Source organism: Vigna unguiculata, unplaced genomic scaffold (assembly GCF_004118075.2).
Source record: "Vigna unguiculata cultivar IT97K-499-35 unplaced genomic scaffold, ASM411807v1 contig_8, whole genome shotgun sequence".
Lineage (NCBI taxonomy): Eukaryota > Viridiplantae > Streptophyta > Magnoliopsida > Fabales > Fabaceae > Vigna > Vigna unguiculata.
In genome coordinates, this window is record NW_021011455.1 from 305,940 (window position 1) to 326,047 (window position 20,108).

Consider the following 20,108-nt stretch of genomic DNA (forward strand, 5'->3'; position numbering starts at 1 on the left):
AACTTAAAGATAACATTTTTTCGTTATATTGTACTCAAAATTAAGGTGTCCAAAAAGTTATGTCAATCTTAATTGTACCAATTATGATTAATGTTTTATTTTTTGAAAATTTAAAATGGTTGTTTTAATTCCAAATGTTTGTACATGTACATGATGATAATTTTTTTATATTCTATAGTATTTGTTAGTTAGTTTTTATTTTATTTGTGTTCTTGATTGATATCGTATCCATTGTTTCAGTCTGAGATAGTGGTGAGTATGGATTAGATTTTTAATGATAAAATCCACATACAGTTTAGATCTAAATAATTGGATTAGATTTTCAACCCAAATCCATTTCTTTAGCAAAACTAGTTTGGATTTTTTTTGAATCCAGATCCAAATATTTGGATCAAGATTTAAACTGAAAATTGGGATTGAATTTTTTGGATTATCCATATTTGAAAATCTTGATTTATAGAATGGATATTCAATCCATAAAGTATATAAGATGTAAATTAGATTGAAATCCAGATCCATTAAATGAATTTTAAATGGATTTGATTTTTAATAAAATGGATTTTAAATGGATTGGGTCAAAGCAAAAGTGGATTGGATCAAAAAATTAGATTTTTTGTCTACCCCTAGTCTGAGAAAGAGTTTATATTTGTAGAAAAAAAAATAAGTAATAAATGTCTAGGAAAACAATAAATAAAGTCAAGAAATTCTTGATTTCAATTAAATTTAGCAAATGTATATGATAAAATAATTGAATTTGTTAAAGTTTTAGTATAATTTGTTAGAAAAATTAAATTAAATAATAAACTGATTGTAAGTGAAATTATTTGAGAAAAATGAAGTAAAAAATTAAATATATAATAAAAATTTGAAAAAAATAAAGTTGATATAGTCCAACATTTAAAGTTTTTTTTTCTGACAGAATATATTTTTTTTAAGATCACAAATTCATATATTTCATTCGGTCTCCTCTTATATTTAAATACAGTAATAAAAGAAGTAAAAAGTATATAAAGGTGGATAAAAAAAATAACAGAAACAAAATAACAATACCATATTTTATGATTTCAATTTTTAAAAAATTCATACTTAAAATTGAACTTAACTATTTTCAAAGTAGTGGTAATCATATGTTTTATTCTCAATCCATTTGTATTTAGTTTCATTACTGTATTTGTACATATTATTATAAAATAGAAAAATAAGCTCATCATATTATTACTCATATATGTGCATAGTTAAGCAGATTTAATATTTAAATAATTTTAAAAATAAAGTCCTAAAATATAGATTATATTTTCAATTATATTAGAGTCTATTTCTTACATGAGTCTTAATATTTAAAATATTTTTAATTATATTTAAAGGATTGGTTTCACTTTGTATTTCCTGTTCCTTTATTTAGGACACATAAGGGGAATGTGAAAATAAAAAGGAATTAAGTGAAAGTTAATTAACTGGCTATACAAGGATGGCTTGATGGTGGTAATGACAACTCACCAATGACTAATGATAAGCTTGACCGTCACAATCTTGTTCCCAATTATGCTTTTCGTTCTGCAATCCATGACTGGCTTCAAAACCACTTATCTAGTGCTTTTCTCCCATTTTAATTGAATTGTATATCTACTTTTTACAAACATATCTAGGAAAGAAAGTTATCATTTCATTTTGTTAGCTTGGATCAGGTTCTTCAATCACAACATGATATAAGATAACATGATTATCTTACAATAGTTCTGAAATACACATTACATAAGATATATATCAGAATGACTCTATGTGATTATGTTTATTTTTTTGTTAGTTTTATATAAGGAAATTTTGATTCATGTGAAGGAACTGTCTAAATTCGATAGCAGCAACAATTTTATAAAGTGAGAATCTCAAATGGTCATGATGTGGTTGGTTATTCCTTTATGTATGGGTTTATCTAAAGCAAATAGTAACATAGTGAAAAAAGATTTAATTTTTTTTTAAAAGGAAATGCTTGAAACAGGAGCTTAAATGTATCTTAGTCCTTCTACCCGTGCAACGCACGGGTTTTTTTTAGATTTAATAATTTTGGTAATAGCAATGGGGTTTTGGAAATTTAATAATCTATATGATGAGAATGTAATGTTTTAAAAAGATGTTGAAGTGTATGAATAGAATAGATGAATTTAGAATGTAATTAAAGTGGTATGTGAAGTTAATATTTGATTTCATTGAATACTATTGTCAACCACAAACAACAAAAATATGACTAATAAACTACTTTGTTAATATAAGAATAAAAAAAGAAAAAATGACATACCTAGAATGTATCCTTTGGTATTGAAGTTCATAAATTTGTTTTGTACAGAATTTCCTTTTGTACACAATGACTTCTTTGTTCAACTTTTACTGTACCATGATTTTCCTACATAGCAGAAAATGACATAAATCAATTGATATATATTTATAACAATTTTGAAATGAAAAAAAAAATAGAAATGACATACCTATAATTGATTTCTTTTCAAAGAGTTTCAAAAATTTCTTTGTACACAATGTTTTTAGTTGTGTTTGTTACCTTTCCATCTTCATCCAATATAAGTATTTTCAATCCTCTTTTGGTCTTGACTCTAGAAATAGCAACATATAGTTGGCCATGTGTGAATACAGGTTGTGCAAGATAAAGGCCGACTTAGAAAGTGTTTGTCCTTGAATTTTGTTAATCGTCATTGCAAAGCATAAAGATATCGAAAACTGTCTTCTTTGAAATTTGAAAGGCAAACCTGAATCAGATGGCACTAAATCCATTCTTGGTATAAAAATCCTATCACCAATGTTTTTTCCAGTAATTACAGTTGCACATATTACATTCTTGCCTAAATGGTTGACTTGCAATCTTGTGCCATTACATAGACCTTTGGCTTGATCAATGTTTCTCAAGAGCATAATTGGAACACCTATTTTCAACTTCAGTTTATGATTTGGTATCCCTGAACATTTGATATCATTTAAAAATTCAGATGTAAACCATTCAGATTGCACTTCATCTTGTTCATCAGATTGGCAAGGTGTATCTGAACTTAAATAAGTCACCTCTTCACCACCAATTGAAGACAACATGAAATCATTTACTTCCTCTACAGAATCATTTGTTGGGAACAAAATTGCTCCATCATCAAAATAATTAGGATTCAACATGTTAACCAAAATTGAGGATAGACAAATTCAACCAATGCCAATAAAGGTAAATATGTGTTTGTAATCAAGATCTGTTCTGGAATTTCAACCATGCACTCACCATTTTCCCGTCTCCAATGTTCAATATCCAATCAGCAAATTCTTGAATATTATTGGCTGTTTCAGTATTTGATGTAGTACTTAATCTCATGTTCTTGGATAACTTTAGCACTTTACAACAATTCCATAACTCTGAATAGTTGATTGATGATTTTATGATATCAAACCTAAATCCTTTTTTGATAACTGGTAGAATTTGTCTAAAGTCACCTCCCAAGACAACTGCTTTGCCACCAAATGGTTTGTCTTTATTGGCATCATCAACATTTCGCATAATATCTCTTAGTGTTCTATCAAATGCCTCAAAGCACATTCTATTCATCATTGGTGCTTCATCCCAGATAATTAAACTGTTGCCATAAGAAGTTTTGCCCTGAGACTACCTTGTGCTATGTTGCAAGTTGATTCATCATTAATTAACAGTGGGATGCAAAAGGTAGAGTGTGCTGTTTTTCCACCAGGAAGTAATAAAGAAGCAATTCCACTTGATGCTACGTTCAAAACAATCATGCCCTTGCTTCTTAGACCAGCCGACAATGTCTTCCACATAAAAGTCTTACCTATACCACCATAGCCATATAAGAAAAAGAATCCTCCCTTCTTTGAAAGAACTGCTGTCATGATATCCTGATATACATGAATTTGTTCATCATTCAGTGCTTTAAACAAACTGTCATGTTCTTTTGCCATGTCTTCTTTATTATATTGCAGCTCATCAACAATAAATCTATTATTGAATGTATGTACATCTGAAAGATCAAGTTGAGGTAATGAAGGATAATCTTTCAAACTTCTACCATTTGTAATTCAGCATTCTGAATTTGAAGACCTGCAATAAGTAAATTATACAATTAAAATATATATGTATAGCAAATTAAAAAAAAATATGAAATACCTGATAAGTTCATCTCCTTCCTTTTTTGGTACAAAATTCATCACATAAGATACTCCAAGTAGAATTCCAAACTATATCTGGTTTAGAAATTGCATTCATCGACAACAAAGTAACAAATAATCTTCTAAGTTGATACCTAGAAGCAAATTCACTTGCTTCTTTGATTGCATCAATATATTCTTTGTCGTCAGCCAACAATCCCAAAACATAGCAAGCTTCTTGGTATGTTTCATAATACTTTCCATCAATTGTCTTAATGCTTTCATAATCAATACAACCTTTTTGAATGGTCAGTAATATCCTCAAATAATAAAGTTCTCCAGAACCAAGAGGAATATAAGTCAGTCTACCAATGTTGTAGCCTTTCTTCCTTGGTTTCCATTCTTTTTCTTTGGCAAACCACACAAATTTGCTTGGAAATTCTGAATAAGTCAATTGTTTTCCTTCCTCATAAACTTTATTAGCCTCAAACCAAGCTAGAAACATTGTGTTAGCATTTTCGTATCTGTTGAAGACCACATTAATATCATCATCATCTTTAAACAAAGCTGATTGTTGGCCAGGAAGATGAAAGGTCAATCGCTGAACAGGAGGCCATCTGTGGTGGATGTCAAAAGCAAATATTCTCCAAGCAGCTTCACATGGTGATAGATACCTACAATCGTAATACCTTTTGATCTCATCAATAATGGTTGATTTTTCAGACTGTGCAGAGTTGTTGCTTATTTTAAGAGTAGCTCTGTCGGGACCTTTGTTCACATACTTGAACAAATATTTAATTGAATTGGTCTTGTTGCAATACTCTGTATTGACGTGTGCTTGATACCTCATTAGAAGTGGTGGATTGTAAGGAACAACACTTCTATTATACATCTTAATTCCATTCTTCTCAACAAATCTACCATTATCAAGTCTTCTATAGCATGGATATCCTTCCTCATCAATTGAAGTGGAAGATGTGAATTTTTTTGGATAAAATTTAGAACATCTTCCTTCCTTCATGCAAGGTGAATTATGTCTTGCAGGTCCGCATGGTCCATGAATCATGTAACTTGAGACAACTTTTTCCAATTTGGGGTACAAATCAGCATTTGGCAATTCAGCTGATATTACTTTATCAATATCAGTTGAATTCTTCAACTTGCTTTCTCCATCCAACCATAAAAGTATATGTGCATGAGGTAAACCTCTTTTTTGGAATTCTACTGTGTACATTCCTGCATATATAAATAAAAAATAAATATACTTTTCAGAATCTAATTTAATATAAATTTATATAATGTATATTACTTCATATATAACATACCTGCAGTGCTTTTTCCAAAGAAGTCCTTTTTCTTAAAATCTGTCATCATTTCATCCAGCTTCATCTTGAACACTCTACATACAATATCAGGTCTATCCGAAGCTGATAAGCCTTTTGGTAAGACAAATTCTTTTATTTCACTCCAATTCACATTACATGTTATAGTAATGAACAAATCCGGATATCCAAATTTGTTACAAATTGCCATAGCATCTTGACAATTGTTGAACATGTATCTGGTACCACCAGTGAAAGAAGCAGGCAAGACAATACGTCTTCCAATTAAAAAAGGATTTGTCTCTCCTTTATTAACAGCTTCTTGTAATCCATTAAGAATATCACAGCGAATTAACTTCTGATTCGCTCTGATGAATGACAACCTTTGGGCTTCAACCATTGTATAGCAATCGACCAGAAACTGTTGGAACAATCTGCATGCATTCACAATATTTCCTGCTTCTACAGCTCTTTGTTGTATTCTAAAGGCAATAAATTCTCGCAAAGAAATTCTAACTCTTACCCTGGATTTTGTTTTTGAATGAGATTCTCTTATTGGGATATCCTCTTGATAACCATCTTCTCCATATGGAAACATGAGAGGATATTGTAGTGGAATGAAAGCTGTGTGAGTTTCGTGCAGTTTGGTTAATTCACCAGAACATTTTTTCACCACTATATCTCTGCCTACATCCATATTGCCAAAATCACCAACTATAAGTGCAGCTATTTCATCACATGAAGGTGTATTGTAGACTCTAGGGTCTTTGTTTCTGCCTCTAAATAGTCTTAGCGTGAAATATGATTCCATATGTTCCAGTGACAAATCTCTTACTCTTCTAAAAGATTTCGCAAGAACATTGTGATTGTCAATAATTTGAATCAAATCAGCAACCAATGATTCATCTATAACAGATTCCTGTGTTTGAACTAAAAAATAATAAAGAGAATACATGTCAACACATGTATTTAAATATTTCATATAATGAAATTATTTAATATATTCACTGACCTGAAATGCTTCACTCTGTTAGTCATTTCATTTTCGGTATCATATATGTACAGCTGTGCAAACTTTGGCTTTGATCCATGCTCTGGCAATAAACTGCCAATACGGTGATAGTTTTGTCCATTCAGAATAAATTGTGGTGGAGCAAAACCATTGTTCATTGAATTATCAATCTTACCACCAATTGAAGTAAATGAAAACATGCTATTGTATACTCTTATGTTTTGTAAAACTGATTTGCTTCTCTGATCTTCACCATTTAACAAACCTTCAAGAAGATTAGGTGGTCTTTTTAATAGTGGAATTTAGACTTTTCCCTTTTGACAACACAATGAGAATTCAACTCCCTTTGAGGTGTTACATTTTTCTGCTCTTTCTTCATACCAAAGTTGAGCTTTACAGTATTGGCATTCCAAGCAAGGTTCTCAAATATTGAGCAATTCTGAAAATCATTACAAAACATTAGAATGAAAATGCGAATATTTTAATCTGCAGTTATATACAATTGTGTTGGACATTATGTACCTTGTAACTCTCCTTTGCAATACAATTCGTTTGTAGTTGTAGTACTTGTAGTATGTTCTTCAATATTAGTAAGATGAAAACTAATTAATGATTTCAAAGGAATTTATATTAACATCAATAAGTTTAATATCAGAATTACCATCATCTCTTATCGTTGTTGAATCATCATTTGTTGTGTCTGAATAATTATGTTGTCTTGTTGTTTCATCATCAAGATTGAATCTGTTTTGAAGTGATTGTATGACTTGAAAAGGATATTTGACAACTTTATTCTTAGAAACAGAATGCGACTCATTTACAACCTCTGATCTCCCACCTATGAAAAACAACAAAAAACAATTGTCCTACCTGCATTGGCATTGTGAGTATGAATCCAAATGTAATTACCTGCACTGGAATTGTAATTATTTTGTCCATAATTTCTCTGACTGTTATTGTTAAAAGCTGGAGTCATTCAAAAACATTGATATAAAATCTAAAATTGTCATTTAAACAGGTATATAAGAAATTAAGAATAATGTAGAAATATACCGAAAGGACTATGGTAAGTTAAAGTAGAAGTTGCAGATTGTGAAGTGATTTGTTGTTCAACTAAAGTACTTGAAAAACTTGAGTATTTGTTGACAGTTACTGCATTGAAACGAAGGTTAGTTTAAAGTGGTACGGAATTAATATTATTCATAAATAATGTTAAAATTAAGTATTGGAAGAACTTCAGAACTGACCAATTTGTCTGTGAAATATTGAATTCGTATTGTGAAGGTTGTTGTTGTTGTTGTCAACATCTGGAAAAGGATTATTGTAGAAGCATTGTTATTAAAGAAATAAACAAAAAGACTTCATTGATTCATTTAACAACATTATGTAAAGATATAGCTTAGAAACAAAAAAACTTACTAATATCCAACTGTTGTAATGGATTCCTGTCTATATTTTTTGTGAAATGATCTTTGCGATACAATTGTTTTATCTGTGATTAAAACAACAAAGATGTTTGAGTATGCATCTGTGTTGTGAAGTTAAAATCCAAAACATACAGTTACAAATATATATATAAAAAGAAATCGTGAGATTTATTTACTTTGAGAAGAATGGTTTGCAAATTTAGTTTTCTTTCTTGCATTCTCTTCTTTGTCATCTGCAACATAAAAAAACATAGAAACATACAAATGCATCATTTTTAAATAAATTATTGATGAAGAATTAGAAAACATAAATGGTTTAAGTAAGATGTTAATGACTTACATGAATGTTGATGAGTTCTTGCATTGAACCTTTGTTGTAGCACCAGTTTCCTTCTGAGCCTTGCATTTTTACAATCGTTATGCTCCATTACAGTACAGAAATGCTATGGAATAGTTTTAAAGGTTACAATGGAAGAAGCAAAAATAAAGGTAAGTTGACTCAATGGATGAAAAAGTGTTTACTGTTTTATTCCTATATTGGTGAATGTCTTTGTTAAACTTTTTTGTGTAGCTTGTACCTCTAATCACAATTGTGGAAACATAAATATATGTAATTATAATAGGAAGCAGTTGTTTCAGAAAAAAAACATTAAAATAGAAGACAAACATTAAAAAGAGAAAGAGCATGCAGTGCTGAGTGTTAATATATCAGAATCATTCATATATATAGCACTTATTTCAGAGTTGATTTGTTCTTGCAACTAACAAAACATTTCCTTTTTATGTAGGTACAATCAGACGTGTTTTTTATGCAGTACTATATATAGTAAAACAAAGAGGACTTTTTCATAGGAAGTATCTGCAATCTTAACCACATTATGTGTCAAAATGATAACATACAGTGAGTGTATGCACATACTAAAGTAACATACATCCATACATATGATTATAGAACTGATAACTTTTCATTATTCGTCCAACTATATATCTTTTAGTTGCATCATATATATTTCATTTGAATTATAGAACAAAATAATTTTATTTATGAATATCATACCATAACATGTATGACTTTTCATCTTTCAGAGTAATTCAGAGAAGCTTCAAAGAGATTTCATTGATAAGAAGGTAGAACTATACATATGCATTGCTGAAAATAAAAAAACTTCTAGGTTGAAAACTACATAAGTGGCAGAAATAAAAACAAAACTATTTATACTAACTTTAACTTAAAAATTACAATATGTTAGCACTTTGACATTCTGATTGCTTTTCATGTGGTCCACTTCAAACACCAAGTCAATAGTTTGATGAAATCCATGAGCAGTACAAAATTCCTTCCAGCCACTTCCAATTTTTCTAGACTTCTTAGGATGATTTCTCAATAGTAGTTTGCACTTCACTATTTTACGCGGTCCATAAAGAAAAATGTATTTAAATCTTCCTTGACGAAGATAATTGCCAAAATCAGCTGGAAAATCCTAAAACTTACATAAAGTATTAATGAAATTAGTATATGGATTAAATTTAAAAAATAATTTCAAAACATAAATCAAAATATGATAGAAACATCCATTTAGTAAAAAATATGAAATTAATATCACCAGATGGCTAGCATTGCATTGATTTGGATTCAGAAATATTAAGAAATGCAACTTCGGTCCATTGAAAAGGGGTTTATCTGCCTCAATTCTTTTAAGAAAACGTGCAATAGACAAAGGTTTGCATTTACTGGGAAAAATAGTGATGTGGAAACAAGAATCACCCACATATCCAAAATAAATAGTGTGAAAATCGTGAAGATCATATATGTGCCTTAATTCAGTCCATCCTCCAATTAGCATTGGTTTTTGTAAATTCTTGTTATAAGTAACCACATGTCTATTGCCTTCTTCATCTCTTAAAGTCCATTGACGCTCAAGATCGTCATCATAAAGAATGGCGAATGCACGATCCACAAAACCAACAACCTCGAAAGACAGAATTTTTTTAAGAAAAAAATGGATTAGTTAAGGTTAAAATCAGGATATTGTAAAAGAGAAGAAGAAATCCGTCACAGAAATAGAAAGAGTAGAAGAAATCTTGTAAAAGAAAATATGTCTGAAAAATTTGACAATGAACTTACCTCGACTTGAAGGTGAATAATAGAGAACTGGTACCTACTCATTCTATTAATAACGTCATCTTCATTGAAGTTGTTTTCCATTTGCTTCGACTTTGAGAGAGATAGTACAGTAAAAGTTGGAAGAATGTAGAATATCATTGAACTGATCTTGCCGTTTAATCTTCATGGTAGAATGGAGATGAATATTTATTTATAGAAGACAAATGACACATGAAAAGACGGGACGATTACAAATAGATTCTTCAACAGTAATGTAATTATTACTGCATTGGAAAACGGGAAGAAGATAATAACAGAATAAAACATTAAAAAGATATAACGTTATTAAAGATATATTAAATTATTCTATTATGCTACAAATATAATAATATAATATATGTAATATAAACAAATAACAAATTTCCAAAAATGAACTTCTGTAATGTATAATATTATACGTAAAAATATAATATTTCATTCGTACTTATTGTATAAAAAAATGTCAATTATATCGTAGAAGGTTTATAAGTTAGTAATTAACAGAAGATAAGCCAAAAAAAATATTCAATCAAAAATGTATATGGCATCCAATTCTGTTGTCACAACTTAAAATCTGTCAACAGATAATTCCTTTGCATATTTATCTTATTTATGAAAAGTAAATATTATGAAAAATAGACATTTATAAATAATGTTATGAGAAAAAATATATATATCTTGTTTATGAGTGGCACAAGTTTAAAGAAAAATTCTTTTTCACAAAAGATATGTTATTTACGACTTTCATTACATGATGCTACAAAATGAAATCAATTTCAGTAAGTTTTGATGTAGCTGGTAGTCATATTTGTTGACAAAAATTGAAAAATGTCAACAATATCTTGTGCACTAGCGTATGAAATAATTTAAAATCTAAATAATGTAACTCAAAAGCGCATAATATTGTTATCATGAAATTGAACATAGAAGTTGTAGTTCAGATGAAATTAAAGATAAAATTTAACATAGAAGTTGTAGTTCAGACGAATTTAAAGACAAAACGATGCGTAGTCACAAAAATGTTTCACATTTTTTTCATTTCTTATATCGCTAGTTTTATGTATTCATAATCAATAATGTTATATATTTAAATATTTTGTATTTTTTGATATTTAGTTAAGCTAAAAGGAATGTTAAGGTTATCGAAAAATCAGAACAGAAAATTCAATGAAGTCTCAAATTAATACTTTAATATTTTTTTATATTTAGTTAAGCAGATTTAGTATTTAAAGAATTTTAAAAATAAAGTCCTAAAATATAGATTATATTTTCAATTATATTAGAGTCTGTTTATTACATGAGTCTTAATATTTAAAATATTTAAAGTCTTAATATTTTTAATTATATGTAAAGGATTAGCTTCTCTTTCAATTTCCTTCTCAATAAAAAACACAGGTTCCGTCACTTCCGCGTTTTAAAGGATGGACTTGATGCTTCCAATTTTTACAATTAATTAGATTTGATGTATTTTTGTTTCTCTATTTTAGATATAACATTTCTTCATTTTCTTTTTTCTTGGGTATATTTCTTGTTCCCTATTTAGGACACATAACGGGAATGTTAATTAAACATTTGAATATTGTCTTTGTAAATTTTGGCACTCCACGTTAAATGTCCTAAACACAAATACTTGAAACATACGATGATTTGATATTGTGTTAGATGTGGTTGATTTGTAGGTTTGTGATTTGAACAGGTTTAATGTTTTGTTAATTATTTGAATATTGTATTCTGAATTTGTTTACCAATTAAGATTTAGAAAATTATATTTTTTTAGCTTTGCTATGTATTGTGTAGTTTCGAAACAAAAATGGCCTTTATTATATTTTTTTGATGTAATAAATTAAAAGTATAAAAATTTGGATAAAATATATAAACCAAAAAGAACAATCCCGTGTTTTATGTTTTCAAAACTTTAGAATATCATACTTAAAATTCAACTTCAACTTCTTCAAATATTGGAAATCAAAAGTTTTCCTATCTATTCATTTCTATTTATTTCCATTACTTATTAGACCTATTATAAAATAGAAAAAATTACTCGTTTTTTTTTACAAGAATGTGCATATACGTGCACATTAAACAAATTCTAATGTGTAAAAGGATTTTAAAATAAAAGATAATTGTTCATAAACTTTCCCTACAAGCCTGAAATATTATAATATAAAAAACTAAAAGAATGAAAATAAAATAATATGAAAAATGAAATCTTAAATTTAAAATTGAACACTAACATAAAATATATAAAAAAATAATAAATAAAACAAAAAGTTGTCACATGATACTGCATTCGTATTGGTAGTAATGAGGATGCATGGTTAGGGTTTCTTGTAAAGCCAAAATCAGAGAATAGGTTTCTTATTAACCATAATAACGATACATTTCTTGATACTAGTGATAGCATTGCTTTAAGATAGACGAAAGAGTAGGTTTCTTCTCGTTCTTTTAAGAGAAGAGAGAAGGTTTGGTGAGATGAAGAAAAAGTAATTTGTAACCTACCTAGAGAGAGAAGAAGAATAAAAGAGATGGTGTTCGTCTTCAACTAACTTATCTATACTTTTATATTGTGTATTTCTTGATATTTGGTTAAGCATGAATGTTGCAAAAGGTTATCGAAAAATCAGAAGAGAAAATTCAATGATGTCGCAAATTGATACTTTAATTTTTTTTTTTTGTAAATTTTTAGATATTTAACACCAATCTTTGTTGGTTTTTCTATTAATTTAAACTTTTTATATTTAATTATATTTTAAATTTTAACAATATTAAAATATAATTATTTATATCATTTAATTGTTTTTTAACTTTTATTCGTGAACATTAAATAAAATATTAAACATAGCAGTAATATTTATGGACATTTTTGTTCTTTAAATAAAATAAAATTGTATTGAAGGTTATCATGTCGAATTTGATTTAATATCATAATTAATAATAAAATTTTACGATATTCGATGTATATTAATTATTCTTAACTAGTGTTCTAAAATAAAAGTCTCTCGCATCATGAATTTCTTCACATCATATAGATATATATATAACAAATAAAATAATAATAAATGAAACAAAAAAATGTCATGTGATCAGTTTCTAAAGCCTGTGGTACTGCATTAGTATTGATAGTAATAACGCTGCATTGTTCAGATTTCTTGTAATAATTTGCAAGAAAAGATTTTTTCCTACTATTTATTCTAAGAATTTTAATTGGCAGGTAATTCCTTCATGGGTAATTATTTCTTACAAAATTATAAAATTCGCAAGTATTTTCTACAAAATTTGTTACGAAAAGTTTTTTATACAAAATATTTTGTAAAAAAATTGGCAGCAATTTCCTACAATTTTTTTTCATAACAAAATTTATAAGTATTTCCTGCAAAAAAAAAATCAAAACAAAATTGGCAGGAAATATAAGTTTTTTTAGTAGTATAGGGACAGAGTCCTCTTGATCGTTGAAAGGGAATTTAGGTTGCATATTTTGACAACCAACGATGCATATTGCTTTAAGATAGAAGAGAGAGAGTAGGTTTCGTTTTTGGGATCGTATTTGTTCAGAATGACTATTGGTGTAACATCCCTGGCTACCCTTCTCCGTCCACAGGTACGGATACTATGATACCAGTACCCGCCCTGTTAACATGCGGGTATAAAAATACCCGTACCCACGGGTAGCAGGTATCCATTTTTAATATCCGTTTCCTACCCATTGCAGGTTTTATCCGCGGATACCCGCGGGTACGAATACTTTTGACATCCCTAAATCCTGCATAGAATCATAAGCACAACACCACACACCATTATAGATTCCAATACCAAAAGAACAAGTCATGTCAATATAATTATTCTTGCTATCGTGATAGGTTCTTACCATGCAAAAACTAAACAAGACTTAAGCAACACAAAACCATAGATAGATAGAATTTCATTCTGAATCTATTGTAAATAAAGAACATTACCTTCACGTCCCCACCCCATCAGATAATATAACAGTCTACTAATACAGGGATAAAAAATGAGTCCACCACCAACCTAAATAGAAGAGCCTAATATATGCTAAAAGCACAAAGATTGTAAACACATGGTTGGGCACAAACACCAATCAGAGTATGAAAATAATGCTTTAGGTTGAGGTTGTTTTCATCAACAACATGATGAAAACAACCTCAACCTCGTCATCACCACTTGTGTGGAGGTTGTTTTCATCATGTTGTTGATGTTGGGTACTAGCATGAGTAGCCCTTCTAGTGCTCATGGTGATTGAAAGAACTTAGAACTTTAACAAAATAGTGAAAGAAGAAACCAAGCACAAGTAGACCTCCAGGTTAGGCGAGGTGAGTCTAAAAGACTTCTTAAGTACCAAGGCCAATCCTTGCCAAGATGTACTTGCAAAAGGTTTCAAAGATCACACAATTGTTTAAGGCTAAGTAAATAGAATCACTTGAGACATTAAGCACTAACAAACACAAACAAGACTCAAAGAAAAGAAAAGACTAACACTAAAAACGGACCCCTAAATGGCACAAATTTTAGAGACTTTGGTCTCACAAATTTAAACCACTAAGCGTCTAACTATGCGGCCTAAAAGCAAGGTGAGAAAGCACTTAGAACTTTCAACACACTCACTTACTAAAACGTTGCACTAGAATATGAAAAAGGTTCTACTTAGGAGATGGGATTGAACACCTTTGGTTCCCCAAGACACCTAAGTAGGCCATGGATACAATGGAATGTTCAAAGCAAAAGAAATTGATGCACAAGTTTTGGTACAAAGTGAAGCAAACCGAGAGCAAACTGGATGCTAGAAAACAAGATTTTAATGCTTTTTGGAGAACCAATAAAATGCCTTAGAATGCTTCAATTGTACCAAAAAGAGGTGTCCAACTTATACACAACTAAAGAACTAAAAGGTGTTGTTAAAATGATGTCCAAAATGTGCAGCCAAAGACTCCAAAACATCACCAAAACAAGCTCTCCAAAGATCACAACTGCTGGAAAATGGACTATCTCGAGAGCAAAAGAGGCTTTGGAAGCCTTTGTATATGACCAAATTCAAGCACCAATGTGTGTAAAAGTGTCTTTTGCAGCACCACACTACTAGAGCATCCAAAAACAGCAACCAAATCTGCAAAAGAGTGAAAGAAAGAAACAAAACAAACTATGGCAAGCAAACTAGTTAGCACACACTCTCTCAAATGAATAGGCTCAAAACTCTCAAACTCTCAAAGGTGAGGAGAAGGCAATCATATAGAAAACACACAAGATAAAATTCTACTTCAATATCCACCACCTAAGATGCTACCATATCATATAAACCATTCTAAACTCCATAGCATCATTAAGCAACCAAAACCGAGAGACAAGTAGATGAACCCAAACAATGGAGAAAGCAAGAAAAGCTAATTAGAAATGCTAAACCAAAAGAGAATTGAAATGAAACATGACTAGAAAGAGGTTCAAGAAGTGACAAGCAAAAAATTAAAGGCTAGAAAATAAAATCAAGCACCACAAAAGGAACCTAGAAAGGCACTAGAATAGATGAAAACAACAAAATCAGCAAAACAAAAATGCTCAATCATATGGCTGAAGTACTCATTGCAAAACAGTAGCAAATGAAGTAATGAATTGACTTCCAAAGCAAATCAATAATGAAGCAATATAGAGTACAAACTCAAGCCAAAATTCATGTGAAAACAAGCACTAAAAACACACAAACACGCACAAAACAGCAATGAAACAGTGAGTTTTCGGAAACTGTAGTGGCAGAAAATGGAAATATGAGCCTCAACTTACGTGATTTTTCATTTTTTTTGTACTCAACATTTTTGAATGATTCTTTTTTTTTCGTCTGGATGTTAACTAAATGAGGCAAAAATCAGATTGAATTTTGGTGCACTGAGTGACTCACAAAAAATCAAAAACAGAGACTGTGCGTGCAGTGATTTGGTAGAAAATAGAAGAAAACTAGAGCAGATTTGCTCTCTGAAATTGTAGGAGATGTTCTATGGAAAGCATAGCTAAAGAACTTGATTATGAACTGAAATCAAGCATGAATCATAGAAGAACATCTTAGACACACAAAAGCACAATCAAATCGATGAAATGGATGAAAAACGGTGAGGATTCAGGCCTTAAACATCCACACACTTCCTTTAAGGATCATAGTGTTTTGGTTGTGAGATGTGGTTCGGAAACTCAATCAATTCAGTAAGCAATGCAATTAAACGGTGGAAAAGATGAATTAAAGCACAAACAAAGCATAGAACATGACTTAAACATAATTGGAATGATAAAATGCAAAGAAGGACTCAATTCATCGAATAAAAATGCAGAAAACTCAAGAACCAAAGAACAAGTGCTGGAAAAACGAAAATGGAACCTAAAATCATATTTGCACCAATGAAGCAAGGAGTACTACAAGATGAATCAATGGAGATTCATGTAGCCTCAATGTCAAACGGTGGAGAACATTAAAAACATGAAAAAAAATAGCAGCAAAAGTGAAGAAAATAGTGGAGAAGAGAGACAAAACGGAAAATGAAAGAAGAGACAAGTATGGACCAAGAACCTTACCCAAACCAAGAGGATGGATGCACCAAAGGCTTGGATGGCTCTAGATACCAATTGATGAAGTCCTTGGAGTAGAAGAGGGAGGAAATCCATGGAGAATGATGAGGAGAAGATGAAGTGCAGCGGAATTTGGAGAATTAGAGGAAGGTAGCTCTCAGAAATGGAGAATTTGGTGAAGATGAAGAGTAGAAGTGGAGCTATGGTATGGAAGGTGGCTAGAGGAGATGAAGGAGAATGTTAGCCATGTGTGCTCTCAAATTAATAGAAGTGTGGAGTGATCTCAAACACTAGCATCTATTAGCAATTCAAGAGTAACCATTACAATATTTGAGTGGCTCTATTTATAGGAACATGGCCGGCCAAATAAAGAGAAAATGCAACAAAGATGAAATGCAAATGTAGCTTGGAGAAGAAGCTTGATTGTAGACCATGTGATGTAGTAGATGAGTCTAGATGGTGCCAAGTGGCGTATCACACTCTCCTTGCCCAAGTCACATGCACCATGCTTCCATCACATGCTCCTTGCTTAGTTCATGCTTTGCTTGCATCCAAAAGGAGAGCCACTCTAGTAACTCTCGGCCAAAGGTAGCACATTGGGCTCGACCCAAATGATCCCAACAAGTTTTCTAGCTTTTATTTAAAGCAAAGCCTAAACAATGGCCCAATTTAAATCTAGACAACTTCCTTCATGCATCATCTCATATTTTAGAGATTTCTTTAGCCTATGTAAATAATGTAAAAAGCCCATGATTGACTTGATCATCTTGTGAGAGGCCCATGTGAATCTTTCTCATCATGCTTCTAGTGATTGGGCCTTGATGTGGGCTTGGGCTTGTTGATGCACTTGAGCTTGGGTTTGTTGGGGTCACATCAACAAACACCAATCAGAGTATGAAAATAATGCTTTAGGATTTTTGTACATTATCCAAGACCATGATTTAAGTTGGGCTAGAGTGAACACTTCATCAGCATCAACCCTTTGTTTCTTTGATTTCAAATGCACCATATAATGGCCACCCATATACAGTGCCACAATTTGTTGCAATTTTTATTCATACCTTGGAGTTCAAACTAAATGAAATGTGAAGCTGCTATATTATGATGTACATATAACAGTCCCACCCATAAGTCACACATGCTTCCATACAAAATACATGCACAATGACCTCACGACTTTTTTACAATTGTTTAAAAAAACAAGTGAATCTAAGCTAATCTAAATCATTCAAATTTGCATCTTTTATGGTTTTAATATGTATATCATTTACATATTCAGTTTCATTGACTTTTTTTTTTCAACAGTGCCTTCTAAATTAAATATTTTAATTTTAGGTATTTTTATCTATGAATGAATATTAGTGTATTTATTTATTTTTTCTTTTAATGATATTTGATGATACATAGAACGGTAAAGAAAAATGATTAATTATGAAATATATATATATATATATATATATATATATATATATATATATATATATATATATATATATATATATATGATTTATAAAACATTCTAACAATAAAATAAAATTTGTATTAAAATATAAAAGAAATAAGAAATAAGAAAATAAAATTAATTTAGATATTCAAACTCAAAATGTATAAATAATCCATGCACATTGACCTAATAAACGCTAGTGCAAAATAAGTTTTTTATACCTACATTATTATACCTGTTCAAATCCACCAGGTATAAAATCAGAGGCGGACAACAATTTTATAAATAACGTGAGATCTTTTATGCCAATTATATTTTCAACCGGTATAAAAATTAATACAGTGACATTTTTGTAATATTGAAAAAGAATTTTTATACCGATTATAGCTAAAATTGGTATAAATATATATATATATATATATATATATATATATATATATATATATATATATATATATATATATATATATATTGAAAAAGATATTATACTTGTTAACCTTGAAACCGAGACAATATCTTTCCCATCTCCCATTTCTTTCGTTCATTCCCTATCCTTAACACGGTTCTTCCACTACATAAATAATAATTTTTATTAGCAGGTATTTTGTTGCGGTTATATTAAACCATTAAAAAAATGTTAATTTTGTTATTTTATTCTAACTGCAATAGATTTTTATTATTTTAATATTTTTAACTTTTTATTAAGATGTCATTTGAATTTTTTTTTTCGTTTGAGCACCATCTCTTTTGCGTGATTTCTAGTTCTTGTATGCTAATAAGCAATGGCCAATCATTTCTTTATTCAATTTGTTGTACAAAATTTCCAAACAGCTTGTGAAATTTCTTAAAACGTTTAGAGAGAGGTGTGCAATTCTGGTACATTTTTCAAAGTTCAAAGTATGTGAGATTTCACATCTCCCTCAAAAGTGCAACATGACCTATTTGATGATGTCTTCGTAAAAAAGTGGTAATTTTCTATTCTACTGAACTCTTTGATTTAGTTTTATGGTTTGTAATTTTTAATTCTATTGATTTCTCTCATTTTGCAACTAATAATCTAATCACGATTAAGCATGGGTTACAGTGAGAAATTTTGCCACTAAAACCCTAATGACGACTAAGTATGGGTTTATGGTTAGAAATGCAATGTGTGTCGCTCATACTCTACACCTAGAGGTGAAATTTTGTGTGTGTTGTGATTGCATCCGGAGCTAGCATGGAGGAAACCTTGACTGTTACTGAAATATCGGCTAAAGGTTGTCTGAATCGAGGAACTACATTTCGCTCGGGGTATGCATACCTCAATTCTCACACTACTTTATATACTTGATCTTTGTTATTGAAAATTAAATATATGGGATTTTTGTGGGCTAGAAGCGTAGAGATGTATTTGCATGGTTGTGTGTAGTGTATTTATTTTTCAACCTTATCACATTATCTTGATTGATGACATTTAGAACTAATTTTAGACTTTAATTTTGAGTGATTCAATAATCAATGAACTCTCTCGGGCCAACACAACCAACCAGAAACCGTTCATCAGGTCTGACATGTGGAACTGGCACGTGTTTGATGCAGAGGAAAACTAGGACTTCATGGAAGGCTGGGAGGTTGGTTACATATATTTACTACGAAAAATTCTTTAAATAATTTTACATATATTTCTAATAATGGATTATAAGGTTATGGAAAATAGCAACACTAGGTCGTACTAAATAAAAATCTAAAAATCTACATCGCTAACATTTGGTTAGGACAAGAGATATAAAATTCTTAAATTGTAACTACTAGAAATATTCAAAATATATACATGACTTTTTAATGAACATCTAACTAGTTAAGTAAAATGAAATACAACTATAAATAGTAACTAAATTAAAAAGTCATTACATTTCCTATTCCATTATAATAAAATAAAAAAAAATTAATATATCGTGATCACAAAGTCTCTTATATACAAAATAAAAAAAGGAGAATTTTGTTGTAACATGCAATAAATTAAAAAAAGAGAAGGATTGTCAGATTAAATTCTCGCATAAGTACGTCTTGAGTT

The 20,108-nt window shown here is 30.1% G+C and overlaps 2 protein-coding genes across 2 annotated transcripts; both read right to left on the reverse strand.

Moving 5' to 3' along the window:
• Positions 1–2,580: 2,580 nt before the first annotated feature.
• Positions 2,581–3,960, reverse strand: LOC114172948. The gene is made up of 3 exons (XM_028057122.1): positions 3,677–3,960; positions 3,388–3,635; positions 2,581–3,047 (listed from the first exon to the last, which is right to left on the reverse strand). The coding sequence occupies exons 1-3, from the start codon at positions 3,958–3,960 to the stop codon at positions 2,581–2,583; spliced, it is 999 nt and encodes a 332-aa protein (XP_027912923.1).
• Positions 3,961–4,055: 95 nt separating this feature from the next.
• LOC114172949 lies at positions 4,056–8,313 on the reverse strand. Its single transcript, XM_028057123.1, has 7 exons — positions 8,248–8,313; positions 7,390–7,446; positions 6,862–6,919; positions 6,481–6,745; positions 5,472–6,307; positions 4,219–5,382; positions 4,056–4,099 (listed from the first exon to the last, which is right to left on the reverse strand). Exons 1-7 carry the CDS (start codon positions 8,311–8,313, stop codon positions 4,056–4,058), a joined length of 2,490 nt encoding a protein of 829 aa, XP_027912924.1.
• Between the last annotated feature and the right edge of the window lie 11,795 nt (positions 8,314–20,108).